This window comes from Onychostruthus taczanowskii, unplaced genomic scaffold (genome assembly GCF_017590055.1).
Source record: "Onychostruthus taczanowskii isolate IOZ18803 unplaced genomic scaffold, ASM1759005v1 scaffold61, whole genome shotgun sequence".
Taxonomy (NCBI): Eukaryota; Metazoa; Chordata; class Aves; order Passeriformes; family Passeridae; genus Onychostruthus; species Onychostruthus taczanowskii.
In genome coordinates, this window is record NW_024503790.1 from 5,705,329 (window position 1) to 5,721,949 (window position 16,621).

A 16,621-nucleotide genomic window follows, 5' to 3' on the forward strand; every position below is an offset into this window, starting at 1 on the left:
CTGGGGGAGGAGGGAACACAAGACAAAACCCTTGAGCTGGGCAGGGGTGGCGAGGGAGCGCCGGAGTCCCTGGGAGAGGGGGATGGCCGTGTGGGGGTAGTGCCAGTGCCGGGTTAGTCGGGATGGGACGGGGACAGCCATGGAGGATTAGTGCTGGAGCAGATGGCAAAGACCAGGCTGGAGATGGCAGCTTTTACCAGACGGGTTCCTGCGAGCTCCGGCCCGGAGAGCAGCCCCCCTGCACCGCTGGGTGACAAGAGAGACACGTTAGAGGACACGCCACGGCCCGGGGGCACCCGCAGGGGCACAGCGGGGCCACCCGGGGCTGGGGGCAAGGGGGACACCTGGCACAGGGCAACCACAGCCCTGCCAAACCATCTGAAACTGCAGCAGGAATGCCAGGGCTGGATCCTGCCCTGGGGATGCAGAGGATGGAGAGATCCCGCTGTGGGAACCACACAGGAGCCTCCTTTTCCTTTCCGTTTTCCCCTTTCCCTTTCCCTTTCTCTCTCCCTTTCCATTTTCCCCTCTTCCTTTTCTCTTCTCCTTTTCCCTCTCCCTTTTCCCTTTTCCTTCCCCTTTCCCTCTCCCTTTCTCTTTTTCTTTTCCCCTTTCCCTCTCCCTTTCCCTTTTCCCTTCTCCCTTTCCCCCTCCCTTTTCTTTCCCCTTTCCCCCTCCCTTTTCTTTCCCCTTTCCCTCTCCTTTTCTCTTTTCCTTTTCTGCTTTCCTTCTCCTTCTCCCTTTCCCTTCACACAGGACTTTTAACCCTTTATGGGTTAAAAGGGAAAGTGCTGTTTTCCCAGAGGCAAAGGGGATGTCCCACTGGAAACCCCAAGGAAGGACTTGAGTGAGGAGAAATCTGGGACGTGGCCCCTGAGGAACAATTTTCAGAATAACGAGGATATTCTGACAGAGCAGAGGTGGGGCTGTGCTTCCTCAGATTGTGGGAAGGAGGAGAGATCCCAGCTGGATCAGGGAGCAGCAAACACCCCCAGGAAGATCCCAAATCTTCCCCCAGCCCCAAATTCACCTGGAGAGCTCTGTGGCTCATCCCCCTTGAAAGATCCCAAACTCCTGACCCCAAATCAACCCAAATCCCCCTGGGCAGTTCTGTGTCACCCTACCTTGAGAGATCCCAAACTCCCGACCCCAAACGGACCCCAAACCCTCCCCTAGCCCCAAATCCAGCTGGGCAGTTCTGTGTGTCATTCCCCTTGAGATATCCCAATTCCTGACCCCAAACCAGCCCTAAATCCAGCTGGGCAGTTCTGTGTCACCCTACCCTGAGATATCCCAATTCCTGACCCCAAACCAGCCCTAAATCCAGCTGGGCAGTTCTGTGTCACCCTACCCTGAGAGTTCCCAATTCCTGGCCCCAAACCAGCCCCAAATCCAACTGGGCAGTTCTGTGTGTCATTCCCCTTGAGATATCCCAATTCCTGACCCCAAACCAGCCCTAAATCCAGCTGGGCAGTTCTGTGTCACCCTACCCTGAGATATCCCAATTCCTGACCCCAAACCAGCCCCAAATCCACCTGGGCACTTCCGAGTCCTCCCCCCCTGAGAGTCCCCCACTGCTGGCCCCAGAGGAGCCCACCCCAGCCCCAGGCTCACCGGGGCAGTTGCTCCCCTCGGCGTCGGCCGCGGCGGTTTTGCCGTCGGAGCAGCAGCCCAGGGCGCTGTTGTAGCACGTGGCCCTCTCGATGGCAGGCGTGGATGTCACCTGGCCCTCGTCCAGCTCCTCCTCACCTGGGGGACAGCCAGGGGACAGCCGGCAGTGACGCCTCTGCGTGGCACCCGCCCCGCTCGTGGTGACACGCTGGGGGTGGCTGAAGCCAGCTGGGGACACTCAGTGGGCTGGGGACACTCAGTGGCACTGCCCTGGGGACACTCAGTGGCATTGCCCTGGGGACACTCAGTGGCACTGCCCAGGGGACACTCAATGGCCCTGCCCTGGGACACTCAATGGCCCTGCCCTGGGACATTCAGTGGCACTGCCCTGGGACACTCAGTGGCACTGCCCAGGGGACATTCAATGGCACTGCCCTGGGACGCTCAGTGGCATTGCCCTGGGGACAATCACTGTGGCACTGCCCAGGGGACATTCAATGGCACTGTTCTGGGAACATTGACTGCGGCATTGCCCTGGGGACAGTCAGTGGCATTGCCCAGGGGACACTGAGCATGGCACTGCCGCCCTGGGGACATTCAGTGGCACTGCCTTGGGGACATCCAATGGCATTGCCCTGGGACACTCATCGGCACTGCCTTGGGGACATCCAATGGCATTGCCCTGGGGACACTGAGCATGGGCTGTGCTTCCTCAGATTGTGGGAAGGAGGAGAGATCCCAGCTGGATCAGGGAGCAGCAAACACCCCCAGGAAGATCCCAAATCTTCCCCCAGCCCCAAATTCACCTGGAGAGCTCTGTGGCTCATCCCCCTTGAAAGATCCCAAACTCCTGACCCCAAATCAACCCAAATCCCCCTGGGCAGTTCTGTGTCACCCTACCTTGAGAGATCCCAAACTCCCGACCCCAAACGGACCCCAAACCCTCCCCTAGCCCCAAATCCAGCTGGGCAGTTCTGTGTGTCATTCCCCTTGAGATATCCCAATTCCTGACCCCAAACCAGCCCTAAATCCAGCTGGGCAGTTCTGTGTCACCCTACCCTGAGATATCCCAATTCCTGACCCCAAACCAGCCCCAAATCCACCTGGGCACTTCCGAGTCCTCCCCCCCTGAGAGTCCCCCACTGCTGGCCCCAGAGGAGCCCACCCCAGCCCCAGGCTCACCGGGGCAGTTGCTCCCCTCGGCGTCGGCCGCGGCGGTTTTGCCGTCGGAGCAGCAGCCCAGGGCGCTGTTGTAGCACGTGGCCCTCTCGATGGCAGGCGTGGATGTCACCTGGCCCTCGTCCAGCTCCTCCTCACCTGGGGGACAGCCAGGGGACAGCCGGCAGTGACGCCTCTGCGTGGCACCCGCCCCGCTCGTGGTGACACGCTGGGGGTGGCTGAAGCCAGCAGGGGACATTCAGTGGGCTGGGGACACTCAGTGGGCTGGGGACACTCAGTGGGCTGGGGACACTCAGCCAGCAGGGGACATTCAGTGGGCTGGGGACACTCAGTGGGCTGGGGACACTCAGTGGGCTGGGGACACTCAGTGGCACTGCCCTGGGGACACTCAGTGGCACTGCCCTGGGGACACTCAATGGCCCTGCCCTGGGACACTCAGTGGCACTGCCCTGGGGACACTCAGTGGCACTGCCCTGGGGACACTCAATGGCCCTGCCCTGGGACACTCAGTGGCACTGCCCTGGGGACAATCACTGTGGCACTGCCTGGGGACATTCAATGGCACTGTTCTGGGAACATTGACTGCGGCATTGCCCTGGGGACAGTCAGTGGCATTGCCCAGGGGACACTGAGCATGGCACTGCCGCCCTGGGGACATTCAGTGGCACTGCCTTGGGGACATCCAATGGCATTGCCCTGGGACACTCATCGGCACTGCCTTGGGGACATCCAATGGCATTGCCCTGGGGACACTGAGCATGGCACTGTCCTGGGAACATTCAGTGGCACTGCCCAGGGGACACTCAGTGCCACCACAGAGCCCAGGGCTGTCACTCACCGGCAGATCCCGCCCCGCTGGACTCCTGGTCACCGCTGGTCCCCATGTCCTGGTCCCCACTGCCCTCAGCGCTGCCGGACTCGCCGTAGCCCGTCTGGCTGGTGGCCGCCACCACGGGCACGGTGGCCAGCGGGCGGACGGTGGCTCTGTGCACCCCGTGGGTGACCCAGGGCGTGGTGGCCGGCCTGGCTGTCGTCACACGCCTCGTGGCGGGGTGGCCTCGTTCCGTGGGCCTGGCGTGTGGCGGTGACGAGGTGGCGGCCGCCGCGGTGGGCGGCGGGGCGCGCGTGGTGGCCCGAGGGGGCGCGGGCAGCAGGAGCCGGTCCGGGGGCAGCGTGGGCAGCGGCGTGGGGGGCACCGGGGGGCTCGAGTGGGTGATGGACTCTGCAGGAGCAGCAGAGGGGGGACGTGAGCAGGGGTGGCACTGGGAATGGGGTGACAAAGCCCGGGAAGGGGAGGTGCTGTGACAGGGGGTGTCTCACGGGGTGGCAGGGCCAGCCTCGGGATACGGGGGTGGTACTGGCCTGGGGACACTCAGTGTGGCACTGTCCTGGGGACACGGAGCATGGCACTGGCCAGGGGACATTCAGTGGCACTGTCACAGTGACACTGAGCATGGCACTGCCCTGGGGACACTCAGTGTGGTACTGTCCTGGGGACACGGAGCATGGCACTACCCAGGGGACACTCAGTGTGGTACTGTCCTGGGGACAGGGAGCATGGCACTGCCCAGGGGACACGCACCATGGCACTGCCGAGGGGACACTCAGTGGCACTGCCCAGGGGACACACAATGGCACTGCCCAGGGGACACTCAGTGTGGTACTGTCCTGGGGCACTGGGCATGGCACTGCCCAGGGGACACTGAGTGTGGCACTGCCCAGGGGACACTCAGTGTGACACTGCCCTGGGGACACGCAGCATGGCACTGCCCAGGGGACACTAAACATGACACTGCCCCAGTGGCACTGCCCAGGGGACACTCAGTGGCACTGCCCAGGGCACACTCACCCTGGCACTACCCAGGGGACACTCAGTGGCACTGCCCAGGGGACACTCACCGTGGCACTGCCCTGGGGACACTGAGCATGGCACTGCCCAGGGGACACTCAGTGGCACTGCCCAGGGGACACTCACCATGGCACTGCCCAGGGGACACTCAGTGGCACTGCCCAGGGGACACTCAGTGGCACTGCCCCAGGGGACACTCAGTGGCACTGCCCAGGGGACACTCAGTGTGGCACTGCCCTGGGGGGGACACTCAATGGCATTGCCCAGGGGACACTCAGTGGCACTGCCCAGGGGACACTCACCGTGGCACTGCCCAGGGGACACTCACCGTGGCACTGCCCTGGGGACACTGAGCATGGCACTGCCCAGGGGACACTCAGTGGCACTGCCCAGGGCACACTCACCCTGGCACTACCCAGGGGACACTCAGTGGCACTGCCCAGGGGACACTGAGCATGACACTGCCCAGGGGACACTCAGTGGCACTGGCAAGGGGACACTCAGTGGCATAGCCCTGGGGACACTCAGTGGCACTGCCCCAGGGGACACTCACCGTGGCACTGCCCCACGTGCTTGACTGTGATGTGCTGGCCCTGCCTGCAGGCGATGGTCCGCAGCTGGCACTGGTCCCCGTAGGTGACACCATCAGAGCCACACACCTGGGGACACAGGGGACACCGGAGCTGCCCCTCTGGGCCCCTCCCAGTGGCACCAACAGGGCCCTGAACCCTGGCAGCGATTTTGGGGGGCTCCTCTGGGGCACAGAGGGACCCAGAGCAGGCTGGGGGGCACAGAGCAGCTCAGGGGTGCCAGGAGACATCAGTGACCTGTGTGTCCCCCTTGCCCGCAGGGAACAACTCCTGCAGGGTTTCGTGTCCCACCCCAAAGGTCCCCGAGCCCCCAGAGGTGTCCCCAGACCTTGGTGGTGTTGGCCTCGGAGCACAGCGGGGATGGGCACTCGCAGTGGGCGAAGCCGTTCAGCTCCACGCACGAGGCCCCGAAGTCACAGCTCAGCTCCTCGCAGGACCTGGGGGCTGAGGGGTCTGGGCAGGGCGAGAGGGGGAGCCGGGAAAACATCCCAGTTAGCAGGAGCCAAAATCCCAAACAGGCAGGAGCCAAAATCCCAAACAGACAGGAGCCAAAATCCCAGTTAGCAGGAGCCAAAATCCCAAACAGACAGGAGCCAAAATCCCAAATAGGCAGGAGCCAAAATCCCAAACAGACAGGAGCCAAAATCCCAAACAGACAGGAGCCAAAATCCCAAATAGGCAGGAGCCAAAATCCCAAACAGACAGGAGCCTAAATCCCAAATAAATAGGAGCCAAAATCCCAGTTAGCAGGAGCCTAAATCCCGAACAGGCAGGAGCCAAAATCCCAAACAGACAGGAGCCTAAATCCCAAACAGACAGGAGCCAAAACCCCAAACAGACAGGAGCCTAATCCCAGTTAGCAGGAGCCAAAATCACAAATAGGCAGGAGCCAAAATCCCAGTTAGGCAGGAGCCAAATTCCAAATAGGCAGGACCCAAACCCCAAATACACAGGACCCAGAACCCCCAGTGCTGCAGGACCCAAAATCCCAAACCAGCAGGACCCCAAATCCCAAATAAGCAGGACCCCAAATCCCAAATAAGCAGGACCCAAAGCCCAAAAAAGCAGGACCCAAAACCCCAAGCAAGCAGGACCCAAAGCCCAAAAAAGCAGGACCCCAAACCCCAAATACACAGGACTCAAAACCCCAAATAAACAGGACCCAAACCCCAAACAAGCAGGACCCAAAGCCCAAATAAGCAGGACCCAAACCCCAAACAAGCAGGACCCAAACCCCAAATAAACAGGACCCAAAACCCCAGTGCTGCAGGACCCAGACCCCAACCCCAAATAAAGAGGACTCAAAACCCCAAATAAGCAGGACCCCAAACCCCAAACAAGCAGGACCCAAACCCCAAATACACAGGACCCCAAACCCCAAACAAGCAGGACCCAAACCCCAAATAAGCAGGACCCCAAACGCCAATGCTGCATGACCCAAAACCCCAAATAAACAGGACCCAAAACCCCAGTGCTGCACAACCCAAAACCCCAAATAAGCAGGACCCCAAAGCCCAAGCAAGCAGGGCCCCTCACCCTTGTGGCAGCCCGTGGTGCCCAGCCTGCTGCCGTCGGGGCACTGGGTGCACTTCATGCCCGTGATGCCCGTCCTGCAGGAGCACAGCCCCGACATCTGCTCGCAGTCATCCCGCACCGAGCCCACGGGGTCACAGTGACACGCTGGCAACGGGGACACGGGTCACGGCGTGGGAACGGGGCAAGGACACGGTCGTGGGGTGGGGATGGGGAATAACATAGTTGTGGGGAAGGGGAAAGAACACAGTTATGGGGTTGGAAAGGAGGAAATGCAGTTATAGGGTGGGAAAGGGGGAAAAAAACACAGTTATGGGGTCAGAAAGGGGAAAGAACAGAGTTATGGGGTGGGAATAGGGAAAGAACACAGTTATGGGGTGGGGAAGGAGAAAGAACAGAGTTATGGGGTGGGAATAGGGAAAGAACACAATTATGGGGTGGGGATGGGGAATAACACAGTTGTGGGGAAGGGGAAAGAACACAGTTATGGGGTTGGAAAGGAGGAAATGCAGTTATAGGGTGGGAAAGGGGGAAAAAAACACAGTTATGGGGTCAGAAAGGGGGAAAAGAACACAGTTATGGGGTCAGAAAGGGGGAAAGAACACAGTTATGGGGTGGGGAAGGAGAAAGAACATAGTTATAGGGTGGGAATAGGGAAAGAACACAATTATGGGGTGGGAAGGGGGAAAGAACATAGTTATGGGATGGGGAAGGAGAAAGAAGAGAGTTATGGGGTGGGAAAGGGGGAAATACAGTTATAGGGTGGGAAAGGGGGAAAAAAACACAGTTATGGGGTGGGAATAGGGAAAGAACACAATTATGGGGTGGGAAGGGGGAAAGAACATAGTTATGGGTCCCCTTGCTGTCACTGTCCCTCAGGGGTGTCCCCTCGCTGTCACTGCCACTGTCACTCAGGGTAGGGTGGGAAAGGGGGAAAAGAACACAGTTATGGGGTGGGAAAGGGGGAAATAGTTATGGGATGGGGAAGGGGGAATAACACAGTTATGGGGTGGGAATAGGGAAATACACAGCTATGGGGTGGGAAGGGGGAAAGAACATAGTTATGGGGTGGGAATGGGGGAAGGGGGGCCTGGCAGCCATGTGGGAATGGGGGTGGTGATGTGCCATCCATGTCACTCAGGGAAGTGTCCCACCCGTGGGCAGTGTCCCCTCACTGTCACTCAGGGGTGCCCCATCCCTGTCACTGATGGGTGACACCCCGGTCCCACTCAGGGGGTGTCCCCTCGCTGTCGCTGTCACTGTCACTCAGGGGGTGTCCCCTCACTGTCACTGCCACTGTCACTGTCGGGTGACACCCCTGTCCCCTCGGGCAGTGTCCCCTCTCCCCCTGTCACGGTCACTCACGCGTGCAGCCGCTCCTGCCGTCGGTGACGATGCCGCGGAAGTTCCAGAAGCCGGGCTCGCAGCGGTCGCACTTGAGGCCGCCCACGCCGGGCTTGCAGGAGCACTGGCCCGTGCCCGGGTCACAGGAGCCACCGTAGGAGCCGTAGGGGTTGCACTGGCACGTGCCTGAGGGCAGGGACAGCAGGGGACAGCCGTGTCACCTGCGCCACCCTGTGCCACCCTCCTCCACCAGCCCCCAGGCTGAAGCCGCTGTCATCAAGAGCTCGTCTCTCATTAACATCAAAGGGGAAGGAAGCTATTAGAGGGTGATTATTAATTCATTAACCGGCAGCTTGATGGAGGGAAGGCAGCCGAAGATAGACAGCCAGACGCTGTCCTTGTCCCAGCGGGAAAGGGACACAAAGGGACACAAAGGGACAGCTGGGGAGCAGCAGGAGGGGGTGAGGACATCCCAGGGAATGTCCATGGATAAACCTGGCCCAGGGGTTCAACTGCTCCTTGGGTGGTGAGGGACACACGTGGGACACGGGTGGGACACGGGTGGGACACAGACTGGTGGTATCCGGGTCCGTGGATTGGGGGGCAGGATTTCCATTGGAAACGCCGGTCCTGGGGAGCTGTGCCCATGGATTCCATGGATGGGGGGCAGGATTTCCATCAGAAAATCCAAATATCATCACTGCCAGGACAACGGAAACGCTCCTGTCCCCTGGAGCATCCCCCTGGGCAACACCCCCCCAGCTCCTGCAGCCTTTCCCATTTTCCAGCTGTGTTTTCCCATTATCCAGCTGTGTTTTCCCATTATCCAGCTACTTTCCTCCATTATCCAGCTGTGTTTCCCCCACTACCCAGCTGTGTATCCCCCAATTATCCAGCTGTTTTCCCTCCATCATCCAGCTGTGTTTCCCCCATTATCCAGCTGTGTTTCCCCCCACTATCCAGCTACTTTTCCCCCCTTATCCAGCTGCTTTCCCCCCGTTATCCAGCTGTGTTTCCCCCCACTATCCAGCTACTTTTCCCCCCTTATCCAGCTGCTTTCCCCCCGTTATCCAGCTGTGTTTCCCCCCACTATCCAGCTACTTTTCCCCCCTTATCCAGCTGCTTTCCCCCCGTTATCCAGCTGTGTTTCCCCCCACTATCCAGCTACTTTTCCCCCCTTATCCAGCTGCTTTCCCCCCGTTATCCAGCTGTGTTTCCCCCCCTACCCAGCTGTGTATCCCCCCATTATCCAGCTGTGTTTTCCCATTATCCAGCTACTTTCCCCCATTATCCAGCTGCTTTCCTCCATTATCCAGATGTTTTTCCCCAATTATCCAGCTGTTTTCCCTCCATCATCCAGCTGTGTTTCCCCCCACTATCCAGCTGTGTTTTCCCCCATCATCCAGCTGTGTTTCCCCCATTATCCAGCTGTGTTTCCCCCATCATCCAGCTGTGTTTCCCCCACTATCCAGCTGTGTTTCCCCCATTATCCAGCTGTGTTTCCCCCATCATCCAGCTGTGTTTCCCCCACTATCCAGCTGTGTTTCCCCCCACTATCCAGCTACTTTTCCCCCATTATCCAGCTGCTTTCCTCTATTATCCAGATGTTTTTCCCCCATTATCCAGCTGTGTTTCCCCCCACTATCCAGCTGCTTTCCCCCATTACCCAGCTGTTTTCACCCCATTATCCAGCTGTGTTTTCCCCATCATCCAGCTACTTTCCTCCATTATCCAGATGTTTTCCCCCCATTATCCAGCTGCTTTTCCCCTGTTATCCAGCTGTGTTTCCCCCCACTATCCAGCTACTTTTCCCCCATTATCCAGCTGCTTTCCTCCATTATCCAGATGTTTTTCCCCCACTATCCAGCTGTTTTCCCTCCATCATACAGCTGTTTCCCCCACTATCCAGCTGTGTTTCCCCCCACTATCCAGCTGTTTTCCCTCCATCATCCAGCTGTTTCCCCCACCATCCAGCTGTTTTTCCCCCATTATCCAGCACTCCCTGCTCAGCATTGCCCCACCCTGGAGCTGTGTCTCCATGGGCTGATGTTTCCCCCACCAGGCAGCCACAGCCTCAGCTGTTGAGAGCCTTTCAAAAGCCTCCTGCTGGCTCGGATAATTAGTGAATAAATATTAATGAGCCCCTGGCCAGCTCAGCTTCCTGCACAGGGGCTCACCCAGCTGTCCCTGGCCTCTGGAAGGTCCTCAGGTGACAAGTTTCTCCCCATGGAATATTCCTGTCACTCAGGCAGGTGGAAATCCCCGAGCTCAGCAGTGGGTTGAAGGCACCAAGGCCCTGGAGGCAGCTCTGGGGACATCCAAAGGACCCAAAGTGTCCCCTCCAGCACCCTGCCCTCCTGCATTCCCAAAGGATTGAGGCCTGGGAGCTGGCTCAGGGATTTTGGAAGGATGGGAGGATCACCAGCAGTGGGAGGTTGTGGGGCAGGAGGGGTCAGTCCCTTCTCCCAGGGGACAAGGGACAGGAGCAGAGGGAAAGCTGCACCAGGGGAGGTTCAGGTTGGATATTTGGGAAGATTTGTTCCCTGGAAGAGTGGTCAGGTTTGGAATGGGCTGCCCAGGGAAGCGATGGAACCACCACCCCTGGAGATGCTCAAAACCCCGTGCACGTGGCACTTGGGGACAGGACTTTGTGGCGACCACAGCAGTGCTGCCACTCAGGAGAGCTTTTCCAACGTGAACATCCCACAATCCTACAGCTGGGGCGATCTCAATTATCCAGCTGTTTTCCCTCCATCATCCAGCTGTGTTTCCCCCACTATCCAGCTGTGTTTCCCCCACTATCCAGCTGTGTTTCCCCCCACTATCCAGCTACTTTTCCCCCATTATCCAGCTGCTTTCCTCTATTATCCAGATGTTTTTCCCCCATTATCCAGCTGTGTTTCCCCCCACTATCCAGCTGCTTTCCCCCATTACCCAGCTGTTTTCACCCCATTATCCAGCTGTGTTTTCCCCATCATCCAGCTACTTTCCTCCATTATCCAGATGTTTTCCCCCCATTATCCAGCTGCTTTTCCCCTGTTATCCAGCTGTGTTTCCCCCCACTATCCAGCTACTTTTCCCCCATTATCCAGCTGCTTTCCTCCATTATCCAGATGTTTTTCCCCAATTATCCAGCTGTTTTCCCTCCAGGAAGGATGGGAGGATCACCAGCAGTGGGAGGTTGTGGGGCAGGAGGGGTCAGTCCCTTCTCCCAGGGGACAAGGGACAGGAGCAGAGGGAAAGCTGCACCAGGGGAGGTTCAGGTTGGATATTTGGGAAGATTTGTTCCCTGGAAGAGTGGTCAGGTTTGGAATGGGCTGCCCAGGGAAGCGATGGAACCACCACCCCTGGAGATGCTCAAAACCCCGTGCACGTGGCACTTGGGGACAGGACTTTGTGGCGACCACAGCAGTGCTGACACTCAGGAGAGCTTTTCCAACGTGAACATCCCACAATCCTACAGCTGGGGAGCGTCCAGCTTCACCTGGGGACCCCAAATCCTCCCTCCAGCTGCTCCTCCAGCCCCCCTGAGGGTCCCCTGGCGTCCCCAGAGGTGGCACTCACTGGGACACCCGGCTGCTCCCACGCCCAGCGCCAGGGTGACGTTGTCGGGGCAGCAGCCGTAGACGGTCTGGCTGCAGTGCACCACCAGCAGGGGTGGCGGGGTGGTGGCCAGGCCTGCGGGGGGGACACAGGGACACAAAGGTCACGCTGGCACCCGGGATGCGGCAGCATTCCCACAAATCCTCCTGGAGATGCTGGGAGATGGTGGCCAGGGGACAGGGGACAGCAGAGCACAGGGACAGGGGTGTGGCTCCTGAGGGCAATTCCTGCTCATTCCCAGGGAAAGGACACTGGGGACATGGCTGGGGACACAGCTGGGGACACAGACAGCAGGGGGAGTGGCCTCCCTCAGGGGACACACCCAGGGACACACCCAGAGGGGGAGTGGCCACCCTCAGGGGACACACCCAGGGACACACCCAGAGGGGGAGTGGCATCAGGGGACACACCCATGGGGGAGTGGCCTCCCCAGGGGACACACCCAGAGGGGGAGTGGCCTCTCTCAGGGGACACACCCATGGGGGAGTGGCCTCCCCAGGGGACACACCCAGAGGGGGAGTGGCCTCTCTCAGGGGACACACCCAGAGGGGGAGAGGCCTCCCCAGGGGACACACCCATGCGGGAGAGGCCTCCCCAGGGGACACACCCATGCGGGAGTGGCCTCCCCAGGGCACTCACCCCGACAGGCTCCCTGGCTGGCCACAAAGAGCTCCTGGCGTTTCTCACACCGCGTCTTCTTCAGCTGGCACTCGTTGGTGTAGGTGACGCCGTCAGAGCCGCACACCTGCCAGCAGGGCGAGGGCACAGCTCAGGGCAGCCCCTGGCACGGCTGTGCCACCCGGGCGGGGGACACGGCGCGAGGGCAGGGCTCACCGGGCTGCGGGGCACGGCCACGCAGGTGAAGTCACACACGCAGGGCTCGTCCTCGGCGTCCTCGTCCCACCAGCCCCCGAACTGCCGGCACCGCTCCTGCTCGCACTCGCCGCCGTCCCCCGAGCCGGAGCCCCCCGAGCCACACTCTGGGGACAAGGAGGGAAGGGGGTTGTGCCTGCAGCTTGGTGGGATGAGCTTGAAGAGGAACTCTTGAGATATAGTTCTCTGCTACTTGGTATGAAATTAGGAGGATGGGTTTGGAGGTTGTGTTGGAAATAGAGAAAGGTTTAATAAAAGGTAAAGTAGCAAAGCTTTTACAGAGAAAACTCTGTTTTCCTCTGTAAATTACGGGTAAGAGGTTCTTCCTCTTGATAAAACGCCCCACAAAAGTGATTATTTCCTTTGTTCTCTTCTTTTTTTGGTGAATTACTTAGGTGGGACTTCTTGGTCTCTGTCCAATCTGACAGCCCCAGGTCTGAGGTGACCTCAGAGGTCTTACGAGGTTTCTTTTTACCAAACTGAGGAGAGAAACTTCTGGGCTTTTTGCCTTTTTAAGCAGACAAAGAATAATTTGGTCACTCCATCAACAGGAGGCACATTCCTACAAGGATGGCCACGGTGACATTTGGGGGGGGCATGTGCAGGGGATGGGGACAAAGCCCTGTCCTGGTCTGGGGACATGCCCGGAGCTGCACTGCTTCAAACCCCAAATTTCACCTTTCAGCCCCAAAATCCTGCCCCACAGAGGGGGGTGGACAATCCAACTGCAGAGGGGCTCCAGCAGGTGGCCCAGCCCCTCCTGCCCCACAGGAGCCAACCCAGGAGCCCCGTGTCACCCAGCTGCCAGCAGGGCCAGCTGCCACCCGCTTTGGTGACAGTTCCACTCCATGCTCTGATCCAGGAACCCAAATCCCAACTGTGCAGGACCCAAAATCCCAAATAAACAGGAGCCAAAATCCCAGTTATACAAGAACCTAAATCCCAGTTATTCAGGAACTAAAATACCAGTTATATAGGAACCTAAATCCCAAATAGACAGGAACAAAAATCCCAAATAAACTGGAGTCAAAATCCCAGTTATTCAATCCCAGTTATACAGGAAACTAAATCCCAGTTATTCAGGAACTAAAATCCCAGTTATACAGGAAACTAAATCCCAGTTATTCAGGAACTAAAATCCCAGTTATACAGGAAACTAAATCCCAGTTATTCAGGAACTAAAATCCCAGTTATACAGGAAACTAAATCCCAGTTATTCAGGAACTAAAATCCCAGTTATACAGGAAACTAAATCCCAGTTATTCAGGAACTAAAATCCCAGTTATACAGGAAACTAAATCCCAGTTATTCAGGAACTAAAATCCCAGTTATACAGGAACCTAAATCCCAGTTATTCAGGAACTAAAATCCCAGTTATACAGGAAACTAAATCCCAGTTATTCAGGAACTAAAATCCCAGTTATATAGGAACCTAAATCCCAAACAGACAGAAACCAAAATCCCAGATGGAAACCAAAATCCCAACCAGACAGAAATCTAAATCCCAATTGTGCAGGACCCAAAATCCCAAACAAACAGGAGCCAAAATCCCAGTTGTACAGGACCCTAAATCCCAGTTATACAGGAACCTAATTCCCATTTATGCAGGACCCAAAATCCCAATTAAACACCCCAAACCATGCACAGGGAGCTTGTGGGTGACGTGGAGCTGGGGGAGGGCTGGGATTTGGGGCTGGGATTTGGGGCTGGGAGAGGATTGAAGCCCCTGGAGCTCTGCAGGATGAGCTGCAGCAGCAGCAGCAGCAGCAGCAGAGACGTGGCTGATTTCAAAGGCTGCTGGAAGGGGAAAAGGGATGGGGGAAGGGGGAACCTGGCCCTTTTTATGGTGTGATCAAAGGCTGGGCTTTGGCATTACACACAGAATTATTCAGGCTCTGCCTGTGGAGGGACAGCAACCTGAAATCCCCCGAGCAGGGCTGTGATCAAACACCCTGCTCTGCCTTTTCCCCTCTGCCTCTGACGTCCTCCCCAACGAGTGCCAGGCAAGCTCAGCTCCCTCCCTGTGCCAGCAGGAGCCCACAGCTTTCCCCTGAGTGGGAAAACTCGGCAGGTTCTTTATTTTTAGGCTCACCAAGCAAGGCAGAGCCGACCCCAAAACCTTCCCCGGAGCTCTGCTGAGGCAACAGAGACGTGGGATGGGCTGAGTTGGAAGAAAACTTAAAAATCATCTGGTCCCAAACACCTGCCAGGGGCCAGGGATGGCACGGAGAGGGAAAATTTACATGGGATGCAGAGACAGGACAAGGGAGATTGGCTTCAAACTGAAAACCAGGAAATTTAGGTGGGATATAGGGGAAAAAAAGGTTAAATTTACACAGGATGCAGATACAGGACAAGGGAGATTGGCTTCAAACTGAAAACCAGGAAATTTAGGTGGGATATAGGGGAAAAAAAGGTTAAATTTACACAGGATGCAGAGACAGGACAAAGGGGAATGGCTTCAAACTGAAACCCAAGAAATTGAGGTGGGATATGGGGAAAAAATTCCTCCCAGTGAGGGCAGGCAGGCCCTGGCACAGGGTGCCCAGAGAAGCTGTGGCTGCCCCTGGATCTCTGGAAATGCCCAAAGTAGTTTGGATAGAACTGGAAAAAAATGGGACAGCGGAATGGGGGCTGGAATTACAAGGGGGCTGGCACAGGACTGGGGTCTCACAGGGCACAGAGGGGTCTCACAGGGCATAGAGGGGCTGCAGAGAAGCGTGGCTGGCACAGGACCTGCTGTTTTGGGGGGTCTGGGGTCTCACAGGGCACAGAGGAAGTGTGACTGACATAGGAGATGCTGCTCTGGGGGCTTTTTGGGGTCTCACAGGGCAGGGAGGGCCACCAGAGAAGCATGATTGGCATCTGCTGTTTAGGACCTGCTGTTTAGGGGGGGTTTGGGGGTCTCACAGGGCATAGAGGGGCAGCAGAGAAGCGTGCCTGGCACAGGACCTGCTGTTTTAGGGGCTTTGGTGTCTCACAGGTCACAGAGGGGCACCAGAGAAGCATGGCTGGCACAGAACCCGCTGCTCTGAGGGGTTTTTGGGGTCTCCCAGGGCACAGAGGGGCAGCAGAGAAGCATGGCTGGCACAGAACCCACTGCTCTGAGGGGTTTTTGGGGTCTCACAGGGCACAAAAGGGCATGTTTTGAGGGGTCTGGGGTCTCAGAGTGCACAGAGGGGCAGCAGAGAAGCATGGCTGGCACAGAACCCACTGCTCTGAGGGGTTTTTAGGGTCTCAAAGGGCACAGAGGGGCAGCAGAGAAGCATGGCTGGCACAGAACCCACTGCTCTGAGGGGTTTTTGGGGTCTCACAGGGCACAAAAGGGCATGTTTTGAGGGGTTTTTGGGGTCTCACAGGACACAGAGGGGCACCAGAGAAGCATGGCTGGCACAGAACCCGTTGCTCTGAGGGGTTTTTAGGGTCTCCCAGGGCACAGAGGGGCAGCAGAGAAGCATGGCTGGCACAGAACCCACTGCTCTGAGGGGTTTTTTGGGTCTCACAGGACACAGAGGGGCAGCAGAGAAGCGTGGCTGGCACAGAACCCCCTGCTCTGAGGGGTCTGGGGTCTGACAGGGCACAGCAAGAGAAGCTCCCCTCGCTCCTTCCTCCCTTTCCCCCGCCCCACGGAGAAGCAGGACCAACGTACCATCCTCACAGGGTCCCATCCTGGCCACCTCGATGCTCTTCTGCAGCTGGCACGAGGCCACCTGCAGCTGGCAGGGGCTGTGGTAGGTGACGCCGTCGGTGCCGCACACCGGGGCCGGGGGCTGGCGCTCGCAGCGCGGGCACAGGCACTGCCCACCCACGCAGCGGCTGCCAAAGGAGCACACGGAGCTGCCACACGACTCTGGGGCACAGGGAGGGACACACTCAGCCACCCTGAGCGGCTCCCGTGGCCACCAGGGTTTTGTCACAGAGCTGGGAGCATCACCGTTATTAATTCGTTATTAATCCGTTATTAATTTGTTGTTGTTATTCCTTATTTAATCTGTGCAAACTGGGTGCCCACACTGAGTATTTTGGATTCCCAGCAGCT

The 16,621-nt window shown here is 58.0% G+C and overlaps 1 protein-coding gene across 1 annotated transcript in view; it reads right to left on the reverse strand.

Moving 5' to 3' along the window:
• Window positions 1–16,621, reverse strand: part of AGRN (agrin) — a 104,326-nt gene that overhangs the window by 25,915 nt on the left and 61,790 nt on the right. The window contains exons 10-19 of the mRNA XM_041419850.1: window positions 16,232–16,432; window positions 12,544–12,689; window positions 12,349–12,454; window positions 11,671–11,784; window positions 8,128–8,292; window positions 6,766–6,909; window positions 5,558–5,682; window positions 5,193–5,298; window positions 3,629–4,012; window positions 2,794–2,928 (exon numbers count right to left, since the gene is read on the reverse strand). Of these exons, the coding sequence (XP_041275784.1) occupies window positions 2,794–2,928; window positions 3,629–4,012; window positions 5,193–5,298; window positions 5,558–5,682; window positions 6,766–6,909; window positions 8,128–8,292; window positions 11,671–11,784; window positions 12,349–12,454; window positions 12,544–12,689; window positions 16,232–16,432 (1,626 nt within the window). The remainder of the gene's footprint in view (window positions 1–2,793; window positions 2,929–3,628; window positions 4,013–5,192; window positions 5,299–5,557; window positions 5,683–6,765; window positions 6,910–8,127; window positions 8,293–11,670; window positions 11,785–12,348; window positions 12,455–12,543; window positions 12,690–16,231; window positions 16,433–16,621) is intronic.